At 44.8% G+C, this 20,902-nt stretch overlaps 1 protein-coding gene across 1 annotated transcript in view; it reads left to right on the top strand.

Moving 5' to 3' along the window:
* The window catches only part of LOC115482582 (caspase-1-A-like), a 101,812-nt gene that overhangs the window by 18,335 nt on the left and 62,575 nt on the right, over positions 1–20,902 (top strand). The window contains exon 2 of the mRNA XM_030222486.1: positions 6,116–6,388. Coding sequence (XP_030078346.1) covers positions 6,116–6,388 — 273 coding nt within the window. The remainder of the gene's footprint in view (positions 1–6,115; positions 6,389–20,902) is intronic.

Below are 20,902 nucleotides of genomic sequence, written 5' to 3'. Positions count from 1 at the left end.
AGGTCATTTATAAATATGCTAAAAAGCAGCGGTCCGAGCACAGACCCCTGGGAAACCCCACTAACTACCCTTCTCCATTGAGAATACTGACCATTTAACCCTACTCTCTGTTTTCTATCCTTTAACCAGTTTTTAATCCACAATAGGACACTACCTCTTATCCCGTGACTCTTCAATTTCCTCTGGAGTCTTTCGTGAGGTACTTTGTCAAATGCGTTTTGAAAATCCAGATACACAATATCAACCGGCTCCCCTTTATCCACATGTTTGTTCACCCCTTCAAAGAAATGTAATAGATTGGTGAGGCAAGATTTTCCTTCACTAAATCCATGCTGGCTTTGTCTCATTAATCCATGCTTTTGAATATGCTGTGCAATTTTGTTCTTTATAACAGTCTCTACCATTTTTCCCGGCACCAACGTCAGGCTTACTGGTCTATAATTTCCAGGATCCCCTCTGGAAACTTTTTAAAATACCGGCGTTACATGGGCTACCCTCCAATCTTCCGGTACCATGCTCGATTTTAAAGATAATTTACATATTACTAACAATAGTTCCGCCAGTTAGTTTTTCAATTCTATCAGTACTCTGGGATGAATACCATCCGGTCCAGGAGATTTACTACTCTTCAATTTGTAACATTGCCCCATTACATCCTATAGGTTTATAGAGATTTCATTCAGTTTCTCCGACTCGTCAGCTTCGAATACCATTTCTGGCACCAGTATCACTCCCAAATCTTCCTCGGTGAAAACCGAAGCAAAGAATTAATTTAATCTCTCCACCCCTTTTACCCCTTTGACAGCCATTGTTAGCCCTTGAGCAGAGGCTTGCATACTGTGACAGGCCTCTAGGACAATGTGGAGACATCAAGTCTAACAGAAGCAAATCAACTGTTTACAACAACTTTTGTTTGCTGTACTTAGGACAGAACAAGAACTTACAGGATGGCAAGAGTCTGGTTCTTAGGCCCAAGGACACAACACAACACTGGAAACTATCATGACATCTTTGTTCTGGACAGCTTGGCACGAGGACCTGAGGAGAGGGTATAAGACTCCTTTTCCTTGAGCTTGTGTCACAGTCTCAGGCTCTCGGACACTGGCACCACGTGAGCCCTTGGACCGCTGCCAACAAGCAGCAGAAGTAGGCAAGACCCTCAACCAGGACTGGGTAAGCAAGCAAGGGAGGAGAAGCTGTAGACAGGAGAAGCTGGAACAACTGAACTGGAACCACAGGACTGGAACTACAGCAGTAGGCAGGCGGGGAATAAGCAGGACAGTGCAATTGGTCTTCACCTGCGCTTGACCACCATTCCCCAGGGGTTGAGCCCCCAGGTGCAGGCAGCCAGCAGGACTTGCTGGACAGACTTGCAGACAGACTAGACCAACAGGATACTAAACAAGCTTGACTAACACAGGGTTCAGGACTACTGAGGATACGGGATTCTCAGGCAGGGAATAGGAAACAGAACAAGCTTGACTGAAACAGGGTTAGGGTTCAAACCAGGAGTGCCCACAGGCACCCAGACAAGAACAAGGCATACAGGTAAGACACAAGACAAGGCAGAAGTGCTCCTCCAGCACAGCAAGACAGAAGTGCTCCTCTCAGCACCAGGAGGGTAAAGCAGGAAAGCCAAAAGGGTAAAGCAGAGAAGCTTAAAGAAGCAAGGCAGAAGTGCTCCTAAGCACAGCAAGACAGAAGTGCTCCTATCAGCACCAAACACTAACCTGGACCTTTGGCGTTTGCAAAGGCAAAGCAGAAAGTTTCCAGGTGGCTAATAAGCCCATCAGCAGCTGAGCTGAAGCTGCAGCAATCTCAAGGCAGCTAAGGGTGAGGCTAGCTGCCAAACTTCCAAGCAAGACTGGAGGGCTAAAATATTTGGACTGGACTGAAAAGAGAGTCTGGAAAGTCTATGGCAGCCACCGGTTCTGGCCACTAGAGGGCGAGAGGAGCACAAACCAAGAAAAAAAATCACAAACGTGACAGCTTGCTGTGATCTGGTGCAGTCCGAGATAGCTGCTATCAGCTGGCTCTCACCCTGCCATAGGGCTCGTTTATCTGTGGCATCACTTTCCTGCTTACTCTTGCCTGGCTGGGAAGAGTTTACCTGATGCTTGAGTTCCATATCTTGGACCATTACCCAGAGGTCATGAGTGTTATCTTGTCAGGTTCAGTTGTTCCAAAGTGCCCGGTAGTGCTTGAGGGTTAGGTATCCTAATAACTTCAGGATTAAGTAATAGTCTGTGTTACCTTTAACTTCCTTGACCCATCATATTGGGTGATTTGTATAACCTACTGTCTTTGAATACATATGCTATTGCTGCTGGTATTTTCTAATTAATGGCTTTTCTATTTTTATAATCAACATCTGAGCCTTGTGTTCTTTCCTCTTACTATTTATAATTTAGGACTGTTTTAAACTAGATTGTGAGTGGGAAGTTGTCCGATTTAATATCCCAGAGTGCTTATTTTTCCATTATTTGTTTCTTTATACTTCTCAGGCATTGCTGTTCTTTTCACGGGGTTTGGCTAATGTGATTTGTCCCCACATATCTGCCATGAATATAAGATTGTGTGGATTATAAATAATTAAATAACTGGCTAAGTACTGGCTTCGCCTTTGGACCACCCCTAACCTAGCTGGTTAGTGGAGACTTTCAGTGACTCTTTCTCAGTTAAACCCTTTTGAATATCGACCCTGTGGCAAAAACCTGGGTGAATCTTAACATTTTCTTTTTGTTTTTTTCTTTTTTAAATTTCATTTTGTAATTATTATTGTAACTGTTTTCTTATTGTAAACCACCCTTAGCAATGGGTTCAGGTGATTGTTTAAATATTAATTGTTAATTCATGTTCATTTGAAACGTTTTCTCTCTCCATATCCATCTTCTTCAGGGTCCTTCTCCCCAGTCTAGCATCATCCCTGTCTGAGTTCTTGTTCTCTGCCCTTTTCCTTCTTCCCCCCCCTCCCATTTTGATTGCAAAGAAGATATGGGCAGGAGCAACTGGGGATGGATGATAGGCCTGTGGGGGGGGGGGGGGGAGGCTATGGGTGGGTTCAGTGCCCGTGGGCAAATTTTAGCAAGATTCAGTTTGTCCAAAACCAAAGCTGTTTAGTGGCTCCTAGTCCTATCTTTGCCCACTTACCTATCTGGCATAGAGGGGCATTTTCAATATAACGTTTAAATCAGAATTTGGAGGTAATTTTCGAAAAAGATAGATGTCTATCTTTTGTTTTCAAAAACACTGTGGACGTTTTGTGATTTGGTAAGCTTTTTTTTTTTGGGGGGGGGGGGGGGGCATTTTCCCAGCTTTATCTCTCCACACCAGACATCACGGTGGAAACCCAGGCCAAAGTTTCGGCCTGCCTATCAGACATCGCTGCCTGGATGTCCAACCGTCATCTGAAACTGGTCATGGCAAAGACCGAGCTCATTGTCTTTCCACCCAAACCCTCTTCTCCTCTTCCTCCACTCTCCATTTCTGTTGACAACACCCTCATCCTCCCCGTTTCATCTGCCCGCAACCTCGGAGTCATCTTCGACTCCTCCCTCTCCTTCTCTGCCCATATCCAGCAGACAGCTAAGACCTGTCGCTTCTTTCTCTATAATATTAGCAAAATTTGCCCGTTTCTCTCTGAACAGACCACCCGAGCCCTCATTCACTCGCTCGTTACCTCTCGCCTTGACTATTGCAACCTACTACTACTTAACATTTCTAGAGCGCTACTAGGGTTATGCAGCGCTGTACAATTTAACAAAGAGAGACAGTCCCTGCTCAAAGAGCTTACAATCTAATAGACTACTCACTGGCCTCCCACTTAACAATCTATCCCCCCTTCAATCCGTCCAGAATTCCGCCGCGCGTCCTATCTTCCGCATGGACCGATATACTCACATCACCCCTCTCCTCAAGTCACTTCACTGGCTCCCAATCAGGTACCATATACAGTTCAAGCTTCTCCTACTAACCTACAAATGCACTCAATCTGCAGCCCCTCATTACCTCTCTACCCTCATCTCCCCGTACGTTCCTACCCGTAACCTCCGCTCACAGGACAAATCCCTCCTATCAGTACCCTTCTCCACCACCGCCAACTCCAGACTCCGCCCCTTCTGCCTCGCCTCACCCTATGCTTGGAATAAACTTCCCGAACCCATACGCCACGCGCCCTCCCTGCCCATCTTCAAATCCTCTTCACTGTAGCTTTCGGCACTTAACCACTTACCTCTGTTCAGAAAACCTACACTCCCCCATTTGATTGACTGCTTACCTGTCCTTTAGACTGACTGCTTACCTGTCCTTTAGATTGTAAGCTCTTTTGAGCAGGGACTGTCCTTCCTCGTTTAAATTGTACAGCGCTGCGTAACCCTAGTAGCGCTTTAGAAATGTTAAGTAGTAGTAGTAATGGACCTGAGTATGACATCTGACGCTGGCATAGAGGATGGCAAATAATGTTCTTCATTACAATTTTTGGGGGTGGGAAGGGGGTTAGTGACAACTGGGGGAGTAAGGGGAAGTTATCCCTGATTTCTTCCAGTGGTCATCTGGTCATTTGGGGCACCTTTTTGTTCCTTATTCGTAATAAAAACAGGTCTAGCTCAAAACGTCTAAGTTTTAGTCGTGGACGTTTTTGTTTTGTTCCATTATGGCTGAAAGACATCTAAGTCTTAGGAACGCTCAAGTCCCGTCTTGAACATGCCCCTGGCACACCCCCTTGAGATTTAGACGTCCTTCTGACGGACTTCAAAGAAAAACGTCTAAAAGAGGTTTCGAAAATACTGATTTGGGTGCGCGCCATCAGTTGACATGCTTCTCGGCCGTTCATAACACGGCCTTCTGCACTGCTCTTTCTTCGCTTGATAGGAGAAGTTGGAAGACGGCTCCCTGCCATGACGGGATTATCTATATCATGTGGCCTTCTCGGCTCAGCTGCTGGTCTGGGGTGGTCGTCGACGACGATGCTAGCTGCTGGTCTCCTCCTATGTGGCTGCTTCGCGCCTGGAGAGTGTTGCTTGCTGACGGGGCCCTGATTTCTCTTGGTCGCAAGTACTGATTTCTTGTGATTCGGCGAGTCAAGATCTGATTCAACTCTGGACTTCTTCCTCCTTCCCTTCTCCTCTTTTTGCTTCCTTTCCCCTAACTGCAGTCTATCTGCTTAAGTATTGTATTTCTATTCCCTTCCCTTATGCCCTCTTCTGTCAATGTAATTGTTTTTCTTTAGTTCATTGTAAGCCGCTTTGGGGCTGCTTTACGTGGCAAAAGGTGGGGTATAAATGTTCTAAAATAAATAAATAAATAAAATAAATGCAGACTTATGTCACTCTTTGGACATTTTTCTCTTTTGAAAATGAGCCTGATAGTCACTGAATATTGACCAGCACCTGCAGAATATCTAGGCCAGTGGCTGATTGGATGCTCGGTGTTGGTTCTAGACATTGCTCTGGCATTGAACTTCTGGGTTAGATTCAGCCTGTGGTAGTCAGTGGCTTTAAAACCGCTGACCACCATAGGCTGAATATTCAGGGGATGGGGTTGGAGGAGTCTTTTTACTGGTGTTTTTTTTTCCCCTTCATCCACAATTTCTTCCCATTCTGTTAAATTTTTGGAGTATTATTTTGAAAATGGTGTCATCAGAATGGCAGCTTTCTCCCGTCTCTGCTTGGATCTGAGCAAAGTGTCTCCATGGCCAGGGGTAGAATGATGAGCCTGTCAGCAAGGTAGTGGTTGAGGGTTCACAGCAAGTAGGAGACTCGCTCTCCCCTAATAAGTAGTAGTAATACACATTGGTTGGGTGATTAGGGACCCATGTGCTTTATTGTCCAGAGATCCAAATTACTGTCAGTCCGCCCCTGCCCATGGCATACACAGGCTCATCCTGCCCTGGATGGGAACTCTGGAGCCACTGAGAGGTTTAACGATTAATCTGTCTACAAGAGCTTACAATCTAAATATGTTGGAATAGGCTGAACTGATCTTGGTTTTCCCCCATGACGTGATTGGACCAGTAGACCTGTTTTTGTTAACAGAAAATGTAAGCCTATGTCCAGTAATCTAGTAATTCTGCCAAAAGTTGTAACAGAGCATCTGTCTGTGTCTTTTTTTCTTACAGCCAAGGAGTTGAGAGCGGTGTTCGCAGATTTTGTGAGCAAGTGTAATCCTGTAGTAATGAAGTTGATACTGAGTGATCTGCAGACATATGGAGTGCTGGGTCCTGCTGAAGCAAGACATATCAGTGAGGAAATTATGACCACTAATGACAAAGCCCGCACCCTGATAGATTTTGTGATAAGAAAAGGAGACCATGCAAGCTCTGTCTTCATTCGCTGCCTCCAAGAAAGAGACCAGCACCTGAGCAGAGAATTGAAGATCTGCATCCCATCAGGTACACCTTGGGGAAAACTTGGCCAGGGAAATGTGGGGTAGCACCAGCCACCAAACAGAAATCTAGGGTAATAGCCATCCACCAAACAAGCAGGGGTTTTTGAGGTACTGGGTATGGGAAGGAAAAGCACAGGAAATGGGAGAAGGTGAGCAGAACAGCAGAAGGGTAAGAATAGTACCAGAAACTGAATGGGGGAGAAGTGCTATATGTGGGCACAGCTGCCTTCCATAGAAAGTGAGCTTTCTGCCATTGTTTCTGTTTTGTGCCCGTAGTGAGGGAATGTTAGCATCTGGAAGTCTGAGCAAGGTACAATTATGGCAGCCAGAGATCTGGGCAATAAGGAGTTGGAGCACTGGGTGGTCTAGTTTGTGACCCACTTGTAGCTATTTCACTGTGGTTTGGGATGCAAACATATCCCCAGAAAATAGCAATCGTACCTCTATTAGCCTCCAGTCTCTTCCCTCGTTCCCTCATTGGTTTTTCCTGTCCTCTACCTGGCATAGCTCTCCAGGATGACTGGGCCAGCTGCTTTTGCAGAGTAGTAAAGTGACCTGTCGCTAAGTACAGGGTCTGTGATCCAGCCTGTGCTTGCCATCCCTGTCACTGCTTCTCCTCCCACGAGGCAGCTGAATCCCCTTACCTTGGATGTCCATGCTTTGATACACTGGAAATACAGTATCTGAAATATGTCATTTTCAGAAGTGGTGGCTCCTACAAGTTTCTTTACTTAGGGACCCAGGGACTACCTCTTTCCACACAGGAAGATGACCGTACCCATCCTCCATCCATTCCCGGCACGTACCAGGACAGACTGTAGCTGCATCCCACAGAGCATATATATAGTACATATGAACAGGGCCGGTCTTAGCAAGTGCGGGGCCCTATGCAGACCAATTTGGTGGGGCCCCATCATAGCCCCGCCTACACTAGCCCCGCCCTAGCTCCGCCCCCACCCTAGCTCCACCCCATTGATAAGATTATTCCATTTTTAGAACATTTTTTTATTTACGAAATTTCAAATAAAGACAAATGAAGCTAAACTTGTACAAAAAAAACTGATTGAAATAATAAGCACAATGCTATCATGAAACCTCCCCTCCCCAGAAATTATTCAGTTCAAGTCCACTACAATTAGTAGCGGGCCCAAGCCGGGGGTGGATGCTGCACCGGTGGTGGCGGGAGCGGAGTGGCCGAGCCGCGGGAATGGGGATCATCTCAGGCGACTAAGGCGAGCAGCGGTGGAGGTCAGAGTGGAGGCACGAGCAAGGCAGAGTTGAGGCGCTGCGCGGGGCCCCCTTAGGCGCGGGGCCCTATGCGGTCGCCTTGGTCGCCTCTGCCTAAGACCAGCCCTGCATATGAATGTATTACATGGATTACAAAGGGTGATTATCAAAGACTGGTATCCGGGTGAGCAGTTATTTATATGGATAACATTTGTGCTTGGGTAAGGTGAGTAAAAATCTCACGTACAGGATGTGCACAGAGATAGCAGATGCAGTGGTTACTTTCAAAGTTCTTCACAGCCGGCTTGCCATCTAAGTGCCATTCAACATGAAATACACATGCAACTATTTTAAGTTTTGTTTTTAATACCATTTATTTTCTAATTAGAGATCTATTTTTATGTTTCAACATTTTTATTGGTGGTACAACAGGCTTAACAGTCAGCAATCTCAATATACAGCCAGTGAAAATCAAACAGACTGGGTGATGACAAGATAATAACTGCACCATCATAAATTTTAAAATTTCTCCCCCCCCCCCCCCCCCCCCACCCAACTCCTCTTAATCAAATCAAATTCTAGGTCCAAATACGGAACATTCCTCATCCCCCCACATAACAAACAACCCTACAAAATTGGACCACCCTCCCCCAAAGTAAACAACATCTTTGCCTTGCAGGGTCCTGGGTCTTGTGACCCTCTCGAGGTACAACATAAACAGATAAATAAAACCATCTCCTCCCCACCCCTCCCACCTTCTAAGTAGGCACCCAGGTCTTATGAGTCACTGAGTCTTATTTAAGTAGTATGTAAGAGCAAACTACGACCCCAGGGGTGCAAAATTTGTAAATAAGAATCCCAGATCGACAAAAATCTCCTCTTACATTTAGGTGAGCCTTTAACCTCTCTGGCCTCCCAGGTTGCCACCAAATGAACCTTATTCCTCCAATGCCAGTAGGAGAGGTCCAGTACTGTAATATACATTTACGTGCAATCAGACACAACTTATGAAGCAACATAGCCCCATGCTTTCTTCCTTGAAAAGCACCTGGCATGTCTAGTAAGAATTTCTCTGGAGTGCCAAATCAAATTCCATATATCTCCGGATTCTATTCCAAAAGCACTGTACCCTCGGGCAAGTCCAAACTGCATGGTAGAAGGAACAGGGAGTTCCCCCACACTTCAGACATGCTGAATCTGGCACCCCCCCCCCCCCCCCTCATATGATGTAATTGGGATTTGGGGATATACACTCGGCAAGTGAACCGATAACGACATTCCCTCAGATGAGTATCTGTGGTAAGAGTGGGAATGTTCTTCAGTGTAGCTAATATGTTCCATTGTAATAGAAGGGTACCAACATCCAATTCCCACCGCCCCCTCAAAACAGTGTAATCTTTATGTGGTCCCCATTGGACAAGGGTCTTATAAAGCTGTGAAATCGATGCCCCTTCCTCATGGAGGGCATAGTGATGAAACAACTCACTAAATACCTAAATAAACACTCAATTTTGCATGAGTCTCAATCAGGATTTCGGTCAAATCACAGCACCGAAACTGTACTAGTATCCGCAATGAACTCATTCAAACAAGCAATTGCAACTGGTAACAACATACTCCTCCTACAATTCGACATGTCCAGTGCCTTCGACATGGTGAATCATGGAATACTATTACATATACTAGAATACTTCGGAGTAGGAAGCACAGTTCTCAAATGGTTCAAAGGATTCCTGACCACAAGATCCTATCAAGTAACAATGAACGAGGACATATCACCCCCATGGATACCCGAATGTGGAGTTCCCCAAGGATCCCCCCTCTCACCAACTCTCTTCAACCTAATGATGATACCTTTAGCCAAACTTCTAGCCAATCAAAACCTCAATCCCTACATATATGCAGACGATGTCACGATCTACATCCCGTTCAAACACGATCTTCACGAAATCACCAATGAGATCAACCAGAGCCTCCAAATCATGCACTCCTGGGCAGATGCATTTCAGCTAAAACTGAACAGAGAAAAAACGCAATGTCTTGTACTCACCTCACAACACAACAAAAATAAATACTCCACCATAACTACACCATACTTCTCTCTCCCCGTTGCACAAAATCTGAAAATTCTTGGAGTTACCATTGATCGAAACCTAACACTTGATGATCATGTGAAGAACACAACGAAAAAAATGTTCCACTCCATGTGGAAACTCAAAAGAGTAAAACCTTTCTTCCCGAGATATGTCTTCCGTACCCTGGTACAGTCAATGGTAATAAGTCTATCTGGACTACTGCAACGCACTATACGCTGGCTGCAAAGAACAGACTATCAAAAAACTCCAAACAGCCCAGAATACCGCCATCAGACTCATATTTGGAACAACTAAATATGAAACTCCACTGGCTCCCACTTAAGGAACGCATTGCGTTCAAGATCTGCACAATTGTACACAAAATCATTAATGCAGACGCCCCAATCTACATGCTAAACCTCGTGGACTTGCCTCCCAGAAACACCATAAGATCATCCCGCAAATTTCTCAATCTGCACTTCCCCAGCTGCAAAGGACTAAAATACAAGCTGATACATGCCACCACCTTCTCGTACATGAGCACACAGCTGTGGAATGCATTACCCACATCCCTGAAAGCTATTGCCGAAATAACTAACTTCCACAAGTCATTGAAGACACACCTCTTCAACAAGGCTTACAAAGAGAACCCATAGCCTCACAACACCACCTCACCAATCCACCCAGTTACTAAAGTCCACCTTCTATACCATCCTCCATAACACCTTCCTTCTCTCTTCCCTTACTCATTCTTTGTACATTACTAATTGTATCTGATATCTAACAAAACTCTGTAAGCCACATTGAGCCTGCAAATAGGTGGGAAAATGTGGGATACAAATGCAATAAGTAAATAAATAAATACAGAAAGAGGCAAAGCATTCCACAATTGAAGTCCGACAATGGAAAAAGTCTGCACACGAACAGCCTGTGGACAGAGGGAACAGTCAGCAATTCTTGATCCTGCAATTGCAAGGCTCTTGTAGGATTTTACTTATGCAACTTTTGAACCACATTATGCAGTGCGTAAAAACCAATACCAGCAGTTTAAATTGATCCTCTGGGTTCATCCCATGCCTTTTTGAATTCCAACACCATTTTTTCCTCCACTACCTCCCTCGGGAGGGCATTCCAGGCATCAACCACCCTGTCTGCGAAAAAGAATTTCCTGACATTACTCCTAATTTTACCACCCTGCAACCTGTCACTGTTGTAGTCGTGCCCTTATGTTCAGACCTATTGGTTATCTGTATCTAGCTTTGTGACCTCTCCAGTCTGCCTTTTTCCCTATTGTTGTTCTTCCTGTAAGCCAAGCCTCGCATTGGTCTCCCTGCTTCTTCATTTCCTGTTCTTCCTGTAGGCCAAACCTCGCTTTGGTCTCCCTGCTTCTGCTTCATTTCCTACTTGTGACATCATCAGCCTACTCCTTTATAAGGACCCAGGGAGCTTTCCTACGTAGCCTTTGCAAGAGGTCTCTTAATCTTGTGTTACCTGTTTAGATCTTATCCATGCTTGGCTTTGTTCTTGCGTGTTTTACTCCTGAAGGTCTGTGCTATGTTTATCTGAGTCTTGTGTTTCAATGCTTTCCTTTGTTTCTGTGAGTTTGCTTTTGAATCTTGTTTCCTGAAAGCCTGGCTGTAGAGCCACACCCTGCCCTTGGTGTCTGTATCTGTTTGATTCTACCCTTGGCTCCTGCTTTTAGTCTAGCCTTCTTTTGACTCTTGCTATAGTTAAGTTCTGTGTTTAAGCCAAGCTCTGTTTCCTGTGTGTGTGGTTCTTGTCTGTTTATTCTGAGTCTGTAGAAGCCAGCATCATACCTGATTATTTCACTGCTATCCAGCTGTGGATGCTGGTAAGTATTTATTTATTAATTGCATTTGTATCCCACATTTTCCTACCTCTTTGCAGGCTCAATGTGGCTTACAATATATCGTGGATAGTGGAAGTGTGAGGAGAGTAGACATTTGGTGTTACAGAGGATTAGGTTTCATGGTAATGTAATACATAATAATGAGAGAAAAAGAAAAGAAAAAACAAAACAGAACAGAGGGCATTAGTTTACATTCAGGGTATATGTGGGAAATTCAGGTGACTCAGTCTTTGTGGTAGGTCTTGTCGAAGAGATGGGTCTTTAGCAGTTTCCGGAAGTTGGTCAGTTCATAGACCGCTTTCAGGTTACATGGCAGTTCGTTCCAGAGTTGTGCACTCATATAAGAAAAGGTTGATGCGTGCATTAGTTTGTACTTTAGTCCTTTGCAGTTGGGGAAATGAAGATTGAGGAATGTGCGAGAGGAGTTTTTAGCATTCCTAGGTGGTAGGTCTATCAGGTCTGACATATAGGCTGGAGCATCGCCATGGATGATCTTATGTACTCGGGTGCATTCTTTGAACGTGATGTGTTCTTTGAGTGGTAGCCAGTGTAGTTTCTCTCGTAGGGGTTTTGCACTCTCGTATTTTGGTTTTCCAAATACGAGTCTGGCTGCCGTGTTCTGGGCTGTTTGGAGTTTTTTGAGTATTTGCTCTTTGCAGCCAGCGTAAAGTGAGTTGCAGTAATCTAGATGACTGAGTACTAATGATTGTACCAGATTACGGAAGACTGTCCTCGGGAAGAATGGTCATACTCTTTTTAATTTCCACATTGATTGGAACATCTTTTTGGTTGTGTTTTTCGCGTGATTCTCAAGTGTTAGGTGCCGGTCAATGGTAACACCAAGGATTTTCAAGGTTTCCGAGACGGGTAGGTTTAATTTTGGTGTGTTGATGGTGGTAAATTTGTTCGTATTGTGTTGAAAGGTAAGTACTAGGCATTGGGTTTTTTTCTGCGTTGAGTTTTAACTGAAAGGCATCTGCCCAGGAGTGCATGATGTGGAGGCTTTGGTTGATGTCATTGGAAATTTCTTTTAGGTCTTGATTGAATGGAATGTAGATCGTTACATCATCGGCATAAATGTAAGGATTGAGGTTTTGGTTAGATAGTAGTTTGGCCAGAGGTGTCATCATTAGGTTGAATATGGTCGGTGAAAGTACATTGCTTCTTTGCTTGTTTGTCTTCCCTTAGTCTGCTTAATCCTTTGCCTGCCATGTTTGCTTCCTGGCTCTTGAGCTCTGTTCCTGTGTTTGTTTGAGCCAGGTTCTGCTCCTGCTCTATGAGCTAGTTCTGTCCCAGTTCCCTGCTAAGCCTTTCAGTATCCTGCTCCAGCCAAGCCAAGTCCCTTTCAGTATCCGGTTCCAGCCAAGCCCATTCCAGAATCCGGTTCCAGCCAAGCCTGTTTGAGAATCCTGAATCATAAGTACATAAGTATTGCCATACTGGGAAAGACCAAAGGTCCATCAAGCCCAGCATCCTGTTTCCAACAGTGGCCAATCCAGGTCACAAATACCCGGCAAGATCCTAAAAATGTACAAAACATTTTATACTGCTTATCCCAGAAATAGTGGATTCTCCCCAAGTCCATTTAATCACGGTCTATGGACTTTTTCTTTAGGAAGCCGTCCAAACCTTTTTTTAAACTCAGCTAAGCTAACCACCTTTACCACATTCCCTGGCACCGAATTCCAGAGTTTAATTACACTTTAAGTGAAGAAATATTTTCTCCGATTCGTTTTAAATGTACTACTTTGTAGCTTCATCGCATGCTCCCTAGTCCTAGTATTTTTGGAAAGCGTAAACAGACGCTTCACATCTACCCGTTCCACTCCACTCATTATTTTATAGACCTCTAGAGGACGTGACGTCATGAACAGGAGCGGTTGCTGAATCTCCCGCTCCTGTCAGCTTACCCGATAAGCCCTCAAAACCTGGCGATTTAAGCAGCAGCGACCCCCCCAACCTTATAAATCTGGAATCGGAAACCAAGAGGTACACTATTGCCTGATCAAACGTGACATTATGGCAGCGAAAAGCGCTCGGAACGCTAAAGATAAAACACGTGTTGGAGAAGACAAAATGGCGGCCCCGCCAAGCCCACCGGCGCACACAGTGAGTTCGGCTTGGGTAGCGGAGGTGGTGGCGGAGGTAACGAATGCCATGGAGCCGCTGCTAGACAGGCGATTAGCTCCTATTGATAGTAAACTAGATTTAGTCCAGGAGAACTTAGGACAATTAAATAAAGACCTAGCAGAGTTTCAACAACGCCAGGGGGCCTTGGAAGATACAGTACTGAAAATGGAGGCAGAAAATGTAAAACTCAGAACCCAACTAGAAGCATATGAAGAAAAGCTGGAAGATCTCGAAAACAGATCGCGCAGAAATAATTTGAGATTTGTTGGTCTGCCCGAGGAACTAGGAACAACTAATCTGAGAGCCTTTATAGAAAACTGGCTAATTGAACAAATACAAATACCTGCAGATATGGGAACCCTCCGAGTGGAGAGGGCACACCGGGTGGGACCCAGACGCTCAGAAAGCGGGGGGTCGCGTGTGGTGATCTGCCGGCTATTAAATTCTGCACATAAAGAAGCTATACTGCAGGCTCTAAGGAAAGATCAAGACCTGCACTATGAAAACAAAAAAATTTTGTGCTTCCAGGATTATTCGGCGGCTGTGGCGTTGCAAAGGAGGAAGTTTTCCCCGATTTGTACACAACTATTTGAAAAGAAAATTCGTTTCGCCTTGCAATATCCAGCAAAACTACGGGTCACCTACCAGGCGGAGACAAAAATTTTCACTTCAGTGGATAAAGCACAGGCCTTTTTGAGTTCCATTGAGAATCGTTGACTATAAGAGAGCCAAAAGGCTTGAGAATATGATGGACACAGAGTGGACAGCTATAAGGTTGGAGTGAACATGGATTACAAAATGTTACGTTAAGCATGGGTTATTACTGTTTATTGCAATGACAGCACTTTGCCTATTAACCACTGATTTTGATATTAAGAGGAAACAGATAAGCAGCGGTGAAGCAACTGAACCATTAAAATAAAAACTACTATGGGCTGCTGTTGATAAGAACTTGCAAAGTAGCAGGAAGACTGGGGATATACAGACTGGACCAGAAGCTGAGAGACAGGACACACTTAATAGAGATACCAGGTCTCTAAAGATTCTGAAGAAATAGATACAGCTTAACAAGCAGACAAGACAAGTGAAAGGTTGCAAAATAGAGATGTTGATGTATATAAGCTGAACATATACAGAGTTTTAATTTTCGATACCACTGCTAATAACTTTATGTTGTTGATATAAGGATGAGGGGGGTTTGATTTACATGAGGGAGGGGGTAAGGGACGTTATACGTCATGGTCCTGTTTTGGGGCTGGGGGAAGTCACAAGAGGGATTAGGGTTAGCTAAGGGGGGCAGGGGTAGTAGGGTGGAGGGAGGGGGGGTTCGGGGGGGGGGAAATGTAAAGGTCTGGAAGACACAAAGTATGAAGATCTGGAAGGGAAGTAAATGGCACATTTTGGAACTGGGAGGGGGGTGGTGGCTGGGACACCCCTCTTTCAAACAAAGAAGATATAGATCACAAAGAAAGGAGTCCAACAGGAAGAGGGCCCACTGAAAGTTGTTACATGGAATGTGGGAGGAATCTCCTCCCCCATTAAACGTTCTAAAATCTTGCAGCATCTACAGCGACACAAAGTAGATATAGCTTTATTGCAAGAAACCCACTTATCAGATGTGGAACATGCGAAGTTGCGCACTTGGTGGGTGGGAGATTGCATCTCAGCAGCAGCCAAGGGAAAGAAAGGAGGGGTTGCCATCTTGTTCAGAAAAGGGATTGTAGATAAATTGGAGACCCGATATACAGACCCGGGGGGGAGATTTCTGATCTGTGCAGCTACTATAAATCGACAGATAGTGCTGTTTGGGAATATATATGCCCCGAACCACTATGACAGGAGGTTTTATAAGATGATAACGCTGAAATTACTACAACAGAGCCCTCTACCCATAATACTTGGTGGAGATTTTAACACAGTAATGGACCCACAGATAGATTGTACTGGGCCACGGAGACAGATACCTAGACAGGAAAATCGTGGGCTGCCCAATCTCTGTCGACAGATGGGGCTGGTAGATGTTTGGCGGACTCTCGAACCACAAGGGAGGGACTACACACATCTTTCACGAGCACACGATACGCAAGCACGAATCGACTATCTATTAGTGTCGGAACAGCTTTTTGGTTCAGTGCCAAGTGCAGCTATAGGAGCCACAGTAATTTCAGACCATGCATGGGTGGAAATGTGCTGGTTACCCAAAGAGGAGAGGGCAAGAGGGAATAGATGGACATTTCCTGTGGAACTCTATCGAGACCCAGTGTTTAAGGCATCTATGATTCGTAGTTGGAACGAATATAAGCTACATAATGAGCCATATGTGAATCGCCCGATCCTCTATTGGGAAGCGGCTAAAGCGGTGTTTAGAGGGGAAATCATCAGCTATATGGCCCATAAGCGTAAGGCCAGGATACAAGAAATATTGAGATTGAGCCAATTAGTATGTAAGGCGAGGAGAAGTTATGGTCGACAACCCTCTCTGGAGAGTAAACAACATTTATTATCCTTACAGATGGCATTAAATGAACTTCTTCATCAAAAAACCGTGAAAACGCAAAATTATTATAAATATCAGTTATATAAATATGGCAATAAAGGAGGGAGATTAATGGCGCGTTTAATTGCGAATAAACAGGGGAAAACTAGGATACTGACCATGAAAAATGAGCTAAATAAGCGAATCTCCACAGACCAAGGCATTAGCGAGGTTTTTTATGACTATTATAGGAAGCTGTATGAGAACCCAATGGACAAAGGCCTATCGGGAGACTCTTACTTAGAACAGATGGAGTTACCGAGTCTCACCTCGCAAGATGAACAGAGGCTTAATAGCCTAATTACGACAGACGAGGTATCATGGGCCATTAAACAAAGTCAGTTGATGAAAACCCCTGGAATAGATGGTTATAGGGCGGAATTTTACAAACTAATGGGAGAGGAGATAATAGAGCCTTTAACCTTAATGTTTAATGCGTTGGTGGAGCGAGAGCAGGTGCCCCCAAAACTGAACACCGCATGTATTGTTGTAATTCCTAAGAAAGGGAAAGATCCGGAATTGGCGACATCATACCGGCCGATCTCACTCTTAAATTTTGAGATTAAATTACTAGCTAAGATCATGGCAAATAGACTAGCAAACATACTACCCAAATTAATTCAGGATACCCAAGTAGGATTTGTAAAGGACAGAACAATTGCTAAAAATGTCCGTAAAATCCTGACATCTTTGGAAGCCAGCAATAGAGAGAACAAAAAATCACTTTTAATAAGCTTTGACGCGGAAAAAGCTTTTGATCGGGTCCATTGGGAATTCTTGTATGCGGTCCTTCGGAAATACGGATTTTCAGGTAGATTTGTGTCAGGGATAAAAGCTTTGTATTTGAATCCGAGAGCCCGAATCTCGGTGAATGGGCTTGACACATCAGATTTTGACATAGCTAGAGGAACACGGCAGGGCTGCCCCCTATCACCTCTTTTGTTTGTACTCACGTTAGATCCTTTACTGAGAGACATAATGGAGCAGCCGGATATAGCTGGCATGCAGATAGGAGGAGAGGTGTTTAAAGTAGCAGCATTTGCCGATGATATTTTAGTTCATTTGACGAACCCGCAGGAATCTTTGGATGCATTGTTGGAGGTCTTCTCAGAGTATGGAGACTATGCGGGTTTTCGGTTGAATCGTGAGAAATCAGAAGCCTTGGCCTCTTCGGGGGAGATATGGAGAGAATGGAGAGGGGAGTTCCCTCTGAGGCAGGCGCAAGATTCTTTTAAGTATTTGGGAATTCTGCTGCCCATGGACACCTCTCGTTTATATGCTCTTAATACTACTTGGTTGTTGCAGGAGACACGAAACGTTCTACAAGGCTGGATGGATTTACCGTTATCGCTATTGGGAAGAATCAATCTGATTAAAATGGTACTGTTTCCTAGATGGCTTTATGTTTTGCAGACACTGCCAATTTGGTTGTGTAAGAAGGATTTGCAAAAATTTTATTCACTGGCTTCTAAGTTTTGCTGGAAGGGAAAGAAACCAAGAGTCCGATTTTCCTGCTTGGTCGGTAACTGGAGGTTAGGTGGAGTGGGAATGCCGAATTTAGCATTATATAATCAGGCATGTCAGCTACGCCATTTAAGAGATTGGTTTCTAGGAGCACAACGCTATACTCCTATAGCGATGGAGAAGGCATACTTGGGATCTTATAGACTTTTTTCATTGCTACACCACAAAATAAGTAATCTGCCGGAGGGATTGCGTAGAAGTGTGTTGGTGCGCCCGCTAAGGGAGGCATGGAGGAAACTGGTGCGGCAGCTTGGGGGAGACCCAACAGTATCAGATCAACTTACAATCTGTGGGAATTGCGAATTTATACCCGGGATGTCGAGTCGGTATTTTGTAGATTGGGAGAAACAAGGAATTATATGCTTGGGAGATCTGCTAGATGGAGATGGGCGGCCCCTGCTAGCTGAAGAAATATTACGTAGAGTGGGAGATTCCTGGGGTAACAGGTTTGCCATAAGACAAATACAACATTATATGGCATCATTACCGGAGTCTTCCTTGACCAGACAGGTGGGGGGTAAGTTACGAGAGTTTTTTCATTCAATGGGCGAGGGAGAAGTTACGGTCTCCTTACTCTGTAAAGCATTACAAAGATGGCAACCCCCTAGGGAGTATGGACCACTGAAAAATGCATGGGAAAAAGAATTGGGCTTTGAACTGGGGGCATGGGACGTGCCGAGAATAGTAGCGCGCATTCCTGCTTTAGTCACGGATGCTCGTTTGAGAGAATGTGCATACCGATGCATCCATAGAGGGTATGTAGCAATGACACAATTAACACACATGGGAGGAGGTCGTGGCTCAAATTGTACTAAATGTGGAACGAGCCCAGATACATTTTTACATATGTTTTGGAGTTGCCCTAGAGTGAAAAGATTTTGGACTCAGGTTAGAGGCTTTTGGGAAAGGAGATTGGGCGTCAGGACCCAGGGAACAGTTGAACAATTAATTTTAGATCTGCCAGAGTCCTTTAGAGGACAGAATCGCTTTGAAGTATTGTTAATTCGCAAGATGTGTTTGTTGGCAAGGAAATGCATACTACAATACTGGACGGTCAAAGACCCTCCGGCTTACTGGCACTGGAGGAATCAGTTGCATCAGCTGATTTCCTGGGAGGCTAATGAGATTAGATTCTCACAGAAAAAGAGGATCGCATTTTTGGCTCTTTGGGGCCCTTACTTACGTATTCTAAGCCCAAGAGGCCGGAGCCTGCTTCTTAATGCAAAGTGAACTTCCTATTATGATTCGATAAGATCTTCCAGGCTGAGTAGGGGAAGAGGGGAGGGGGGGTGGCTGGGGGGATGAGGGGGGGGGAAGGGAGGGCTAGGGTGGGGAGGGAGGGGGGAAGTTACAGTCGGGGAGGGGGTTTGGGGAGGGAAGGAGGATTATGTAGTAGGTACCTTATTGTTGTTTATCTACGGCATCGTGTTTCTAGAAAGTATAGATTGTGTTTGTAGACATTATGCGATTCCTCTACAAGGGGAGTATTAAGACAGGAAGTCATTGAATCTGTTATAAGAACATATCGATATCTGTGATGGGAGAGTGAGAGATAATGTGGAATACTTGTTCAATTGTTATATTGTTTGTCATTAATAACAATAAAATTGTTTAAACATATTTTATAGACCTCTATCATATCTCCCCTCAGCTGCCTTTTCTTCAGGCTGAAGAGCCCTAGCCACTTTAGCCTTTCCTCATAGGGAAATCGTCCCATCCCCTTTATCATTTTCGTCGCCCTTGTCTGTACCTTTTCTAATTCCACTATATCTTTTTTGAGATGCAGCGACCAGAATTGAACACAATATTCGAGGTGCGGTCGCACTGAACATAAGCAACTTTGTATGAACCTGGCTGCTAATAGTGTGCTGAACTGGACAACGTTGGCACATTTAGACTGACTCTGGACAGGTCTGCACGAAGGAAACCCTTCCCTCATTAATCAATACCTTATATGTGAAACAGTAATAATTAAAAAAAAAATAGACAAATGCATTTTTATAATATACCACTGCATTCCACAAAGCAAAAGGAGCAAGTTCCCACATGACATTTTTTTCTTTTGATGTAGGCACAGGAAAAAATAGATTTTAAATGCTCCAGGTGTCAATCTAATTCATATTTAATGTGGGATAAAATGCCATAAATAAGTAAATAAATAGATAGCTAGAAACTCTGAATGTTGAGCACCTAATTCTCATAACATGATGTCTGTTTAGTGGCCCTTTACCGGGAGAAAAAAAAAATCTCTGCATGAATATAATAGCACTAAGGTGTCCCTTTAACCAGCCCCTCCAAATGACACATATTACCTTGATTTTTGTTTTTTTTACAGTATCCTCCCCTCCCCGTACCTTTAACCAGCCCCTCCAAACAGATATTACCTTGATTTTTGTTTTAACAGTATGCTCCCCTCCCCACCCACCTATTCCAGACCTCCTCCCCTCTCTCCTCTGAGCCGTAGGGTGCCCTCCCAGCACCTACCTGAAGCCACCCTGATGGTTTAGTGGAGTCTTTGGGGCAGGAAAGATCCCCAGTCTTTCCTGCCCGCTGCTGCCGCTGACCCTCTAGCTACCACATCTTTTTTAAAACGGCTGAAGAGACTTCCAGTGGCGGCCTTTGCAAGGCCACTGCTGGAAGTCTCGGCAGCCATTTTTAAAGAGCAATGCGGCAACGGAGGGGTCAGTGCCGGCGGCAGGCAGGAAAGACTGGGGGATCTTTCCTGCCCCGAAGACTCCACTAGACCACCAGGGTGGCTTTGGGTAGGTGCCAGGAGGGCACTCTGCAGCTCGGGGGAGGGAAGGAGTCAAAACGCGGCAATGGCGGGGAGCAGGAGGGAACGCCACGGAGCCCTGTGGGACCGCTCCTGTCGCCCCTGCCTAAGACCGGCACTGTTCATGGGTTTTAGAGAAGTGGGCCAAAATCACGATGGATTAGTGGGTCTTAGATGTTCTCAAGGAAGGTTAGAAGCTTGAGTTTTCCCATCCTGTTGCCCCTTTCTTCTTGCAGTCTCCCTGTTGAAGGACTGCCAAAGAAGCAGCAGTACAGGCCACTATAGATTCTTTTCTCTCTCTAGAGGCCATCGTTCCTGTCCCTTACAATGAGCAACTGCAGAGGAGGTACTCGATTTACTGTGTTCCCACCTTTTGACTGGTT

The sequence above is a fragment of the Microcaecilia unicolor genome, chromosome 13 (assembly GCF_901765095.1).
Source record: "Microcaecilia unicolor chromosome 13, aMicUni1.1, whole genome shotgun sequence".
Taxonomy (NCBI): domain Eukaryota; kingdom Metazoa; phylum Chordata; class Amphibia; order Gymnophiona; family Siphonopidae; genus Microcaecilia; species Microcaecilia unicolor.
Note: the sequence above shows the minus strand (reverse complement) of the source record. Positions and strands in the feature narration are given on the sequence as shown.